This window comes from Lepus europaeus, chromosome 2 (assembly GCF_033115175.1).
Source record: "Lepus europaeus isolate LE1 chromosome 2, mLepTim1.pri, whole genome shotgun sequence".
Lineage (NCBI taxonomy): Eukaryota > Metazoa > Chordata > Mammalia > Lagomorpha > Leporidae > Lepus > Lepus europaeus.
The window spans coordinates 141,851,760-141,857,153 of NC_084828.1; the positions used below are offsets into that span (position 1 = coordinate 141,851,760).

A 5,394-nucleotide genomic window follows, 5' to 3' on the forward strand; every position below is an offset into this window, starting at 1 on the left:
GGGAGACACCTGCTCCTTGCCCATTTCACCATGAACATCCTGCAGCCACCTCTGGCCCTGCATGAATTTCTGCAGTGTGCAATCTGCAGTCTGCAATGGTGGGCGGGAGGGCGACACCGGGCTGCTGCTCCAGGCCACGTCAGTGGTTCCACAGTGGCCAGCGGGGCCCACTTCCCTCGCTTGTCCACCAGCCCTGGGCTCTCATGCTGCTAGAGGGCCCCTTTTCCACCCCAGACCTCCTGGGTGACTAACTCAGAGATACGAGCAGCAAAGCTTCTCTGAGCACTCCAGGTCTGCTTTCAAAACCAAAGGAGAGACCATCTGACAAAGAATCGGGGGCCCTGGGCATGGTGAGCCCTCCTATCCTCACACCAGTGCTAAGCCTCCAGCTGGACGTCTTGGCAAGTTATAGACCCTCCCCTCACCTCAGTTTCCTCATCTGTAAAATGGGCTAACACCAGTCCTGCACATGGTGTCAGAGGGCGAGACAGCCCATGTAAAGGGATTAACATAGTACGAGTTATGTAAAGAGAGACTCCCCACGCTGCGGTTACAGCCATTATACTACTATTGCTACAGTTCTGCTCTGTCTTTGCCCACCCTTATCACCTAATGCTGCTTTTGCATGGAGTGTCCCCCAATCCCCCCCATCTCCCTTGCCTAGGGCCCATTCCACAGTTAATATTATACTTTGGACAAAATCTCTCTGCCACCATTCTCTCCCACCTAAAAAAATCTTGTCTCTCCAAGGCAAGATCAACAGCTCCTCACAGGCAGGTCAGGGTGGGAGGGGCCGGGGGAGGTCTGGTGCTCCCTGCCCAGAAGCCTCGGCAGAGCTCTGGGCCAGGCTCTGGGCACTCTAACACTAGCTCATCTCTAACCAGGTTCTGTCCTGAATGACCTCTGTGCCTGGCTGTTGGCAATGGAAGCGGGGCTGTGCGCTGAGCACCTGAGATCTTGAGACCACTGACAATTGGCCAGCTGTTGCACACACCTTCAGAGATTTGTCTGCCTTGCACTGTGTACTTTCCCCAAAATAAGACATGGATTTGCCCCCCCAGAGACTCCGTGGATCCACAAATCCCTCCCCAGCTTGGCTCAGAGAACAGGTGCATGGGATCTATCTGGTCTTTTCAATGGATCCAAAAAGTGTCTGTCCTTTTTTTTTTTTTCTTTTTTTTGAACAGCCCAGATGCAGGAGAGTGAAGGGAAGGCTCTATGACTGCCTGGCCGCTGTGTTATTTCTGAAATCGGGAATATGTTCCCACTGAAAATGCGGTGACTCTGAAAACTCCACACACTTGTCAGGGAGTGGCTGCCCGGCTCCCCACAGCAAGAAGCAAGGAAGACAAAGGCGGACAAGCTGTGCACGGCAGCCACGGCCTCTTACAGGCGCCCGAAGCCGGGAGCGCAGCTTCCAGACAGACAGTCCAGAGGGAGCCGGCAACGCGGCCAGGCAGCCGGACGCCACACGCTCCATCTTCCTGCACACACGAACACGGAATTGTGTGGAAGAAGCAAGCTGCTCTTTCCTCCGGTCTTCTTCACAGGCCGTCCTGGGTTTTCTCTAGTGATGGGAATAATAACGATGTGAACCTTCAGTACGGCCAAGCCCAGGGGCAAGGTGCATTATACACGAAGCATCCAGCTTTCTTATCTCAAATGTGCTTCTCACATTAGCTGATTCGGAAACACAACATGCAAGTGCACTGCGATAAGGAGCCTGTACCGTAAACACCAACTAACGTGTCATAATCAACGTCTCTGCTGGGATCAAATGTTACCCATTCGTCTTTCAAAACCGCAGCAAACGGCGCTCTCTGCAGCCCCCTGGTGGCAGGAAGGGGAAAGACGCCCGAGCGAGGGATTCAGACATCGACTCGGACTTGGCAGGGCCAATAAACTTTTTACTCCGGGAAGACAAACAGCTAGAAGACAACCACGGAAGGCGCGCGTCCTGAGTGGGGGAGGTGAACGGCGTGGGCTACAGGGCGCATACTTACTCACATAGTCTGAATCCCCGAAGGGCTGCTTTTCTCTCAGCTCCCCTCCCCCCACTCTTATCTCCGTACTGCTCCATTCAGAACTCAGACCTCAGCAAGGCGGTGGACACACCAGGTGCTCTTTGGGGAGCTCCCTCTCCTACTGGCCGTCTGCAGTGCTAAAAGGTGACAGGAAGGTCCCCAAGGGAATGAAATGCACCTGTTTAATGAGGCATCTGTAAATGCAATGCGCCTGTTTAGCAAGCCTCGGCATGGGGGAAGCAGGTAAAAGGTCTCCAAGTTCACTGCTTTCAGTCCTCGTTTTCTCCGAAACGAAGCCTCTCCGAGTGACCCCCTTCCTAACCACACTGCGTGCGAACCACATCCGTGGGTTTTTCTTGATCTTTCCAAAAACAAAACAAAAGAGGCACACTAGGGCTAAAGAAGATGCTGAAAACATAGGATGCCTACTGAGGAAAATCGTTTCAAAAATATGTCACACACACACAAAAAAATACAAGGCTACACAAACTGCCCAAGTCTTCGGCCACGCACGCCCGCGGCTCCCGGAGAGCCAGTTCGCACCCGTCGCGGCCCCTCCCTCCAAGGGTCATTCGAAGGTCCCCGAGCCACCGCCACGCAGGAGTTCACAGCCAGTTTGCAGCGCAGGTCTTGGCGCACACGGAAGCTCTTTCTGCACAGACCCTCGGCCCTCCGAGGACGGATCCCTGGGCCATGTCCCCCGCCCGGTCCCCCACGGCACTGGGTCCTCTTGGTCTCAGCCTCCAAACCCTCCTACGCCGTCCTCGTCGGCAGCGCAGAGAATCAACAAGTTCTCCCTAGGCCGAGCGCTCCTCCTGGATCCGCCACCGCCTCCGCCGCGCCCCCGGCCCCTCTCCGCTCGGCCCTCGCCTCCCCACGTGACCTCCGGCTTCGCAGCGGCCCTCCGGGCGCCCGCACCCCTCCGCACCCCTGCCCGCGCTCCCGGCAGCAGCCGAAGTCCGGGGCTCGTCAGCCCCAGGCTCGCCAGACCGCGCCGGGCGCCCTCCCCGGCCCTAGCTGCCTTCCCGGCGGACCGGCCGGGCGGGAAGGTCAAGATTCCCGAATCCCACAGGGTGGGCGGGGGACAGGCGCCTGGCCCCCGCGCCTCGCCCCCTGGGGAGCCAGAGCGCAGTCGGGGAGTCTGAGGCGAGCTCAACCTCTTCCCGACTTCGCCGCCCTCCCGGAGGGCGCGCGTTCCCAGGGGAGCCGGAGCCGGCCGCGGGGAGCCCGGGGCGCGCCAGGGGCTCCCTCTGAAGCCTGCAAGTTTCCACTCCATCCGGAGCTGGGAGGCCGGGGACGGCGCGGCTCCGTCCCCTCTAGGCACCTCTGCTGTCTTTCCCCCGGGCAGGAGCAGACACCTGCCCTTGGTGCCTGCGGCCGCGCCCGCGCCCTCCTCCAGCCGTCGCTGGGAGGGAGCCCGCGACTCACCCACCGCGCTCCCCACCCGGCACAGACGGTCCCCAAAGTTGTCTGGACCCCCTCAGCCCCGGGCCTCGCCTTCTCCAGAGCCCCCGCGGCCGCGCCCAGAGGCTGGGCCGGCGCCGGCGGGTGGAACCTCTCTGATCCACCGCGCCCGGCGCTGACTTCGGGGATCCGGGGCGCACGGAGGCCGGAGCAGCTGCGGCAAGCCAGGGTGGGTACAATCAGCCGGCGCGAGCCCGTGGCCTCGCCGCGTGCGCCCTCCAGCCCGCCCTGCCACCCTCCTGTGAGAGCAGGAAACTTCCCCCCAGCACCCACCTTTAGCCGCGAGGAGGCGGCGCCGCCGGCTGTCCGCACCGCCGCCGCCACTGCCGCTCCCCACGCCCAGCGCCAGCAGGAGCGGCACCCAGCACAGCCGCCCAGGCAGCATCCTCGCCGCCGCCGCCGCCGCCCACGGCCCACGCCGGCTCTCGCTTCCCGGTGTCCGCCGCGCTGTGCCGCCCGGTGCGCTCTGGGCGCCGCCGCCGCCGCCGCCGCCTCACCCGGCTTCCGCCGCCCTCCGCCGCGCCGCTCGCTCGCTCTCTCGCTCGCCGGTAGCAGCCGCGCTCACTGGCGCGGACCCCGAGCGGCTCCGGCGCTCACCCCGGGACGGCCCGTGACGTCACGGAGGGAGGGAGGCGGCTCGTGCATATTCATGAGACGCGGACACAGGCGCCGGGTTCCGCGCGCAGCCCTGCGGCCCCGGCGCCCAACTTTCCCTCGCCATCCCCCAACCAAGCGCTGTCTGGTTCCTCCCTCTCCAAGCAGCACCCGGCTCCCCGTGGACCCCAGGGGCGGATCCCGGGAGCCCTCCTGCCCGGCGCCTCCACCCTCACCCGCCACGCTCCGGCTCTCCAAACAGCTAGCTGCCACAAGGGATGGCGAGCTCCCCCAGAGTGTAGTCACCTGGAGCTGAAGGTCGTCTCCGGGCCGCAGGGGACCCTGCCCTGCCTGGCTCTTTAAAGTGACCTGGGCGCGGAGGCGCGAGCGGGCGTCGCTGCGGGCGCTGCCCTTGGCCAGGTGTCTGGGCGCTCTGTACCGCCTGGTCTGGGGAGGGCGCCAGGCGCACGCGAGAGCTCCGAAGAGCGAGTGCGGGCTAGGAGCGGTCAGGCTGGGTAGACAGCCTGGGATCAGCCTCAGAGCCATCTCGGAGAAGCTCTCAGCGGCCGTGGCACCAGCGGGATCAGAAAATACACACTTGGAGTGCGGGGGCTGCCGCACCGCGCCCCTGCAAAAAGTTCCCACCTCTATGTTGTCTCTTAGAGCAGGCCACTTGATACCACCGCCATGCCTTGTAAAACCTCACACCAATGAATGTCACAGCTCCCCGAGGGCATCCCCACCCACCCCAGGCCAGGAAGAAAATATAAATGTATTCAGTAAACATTACCTAGTGGCTCAGAACAAATCTTTACATATACACACATAGGCGGTGCCAATGTCACACAAAATCCAGGGTCCATAAGAGACAGGTAATTTGGAATTAAGGTAGACACTCAAATAGAAACAAGCTTACTTGTGTATTCCTTGATTAAAGATGTGTTCCGAGCACCTGAACGGGTTGTAGGATTCTTCTGGTGAGCGCTGGATTGGAGGTACCAAGATAGAGAGAAGCTGTAAGTCCCATCCTGGAAGCATTTATTTTCAGCCAAGGAAGCGAGAGAGCGGCAAAGGCAATTATGATCCATTGTAAGTGTTATGGTCCTGCACACTCTTTATGTTACTAGATGCAAGCTCTATGCAAATCAATTAACTAAATGTATATATTGCAACCGTGTCTAAACAGCATCCTGTAATTAATAACGGTAGTTCGGGGTACTCAAAAAAGCCATAAAATCCATTAACAGTCTTCAAGCTGCTCAGCCTCCCTGCGCCACCCTGGCAGCTCACCCAGAGCTGCAGCAGTTGCGAA

General features: G+C 60.5%; 1 protein-coding gene across 1 annotated transcript; it reads left to right on the forward strand.

Moving 5' to 3' along the window:
- The first annotated feature begins 2,254 nt into the window (after positions 1–2,254).
- On the forward strand, positions 2,255–4,102 carry LOC133751855 (uncharacterized). Its single transcript, XM_062182025.1, has 4 exons — positions 2,255–2,267; positions 2,799–3,097; positions 3,478–3,657; positions 3,740–4,102. The coding sequence occupies exons 1-4, from the start codon at positions 2,255–2,257 to the stop codon at positions 4,100–4,102; spliced, it is 855 nt and encodes a 284-aa protein (XP_062038009.1).
- Positions 4,103–5,394: the final 1,292 nt, after the last annotated feature.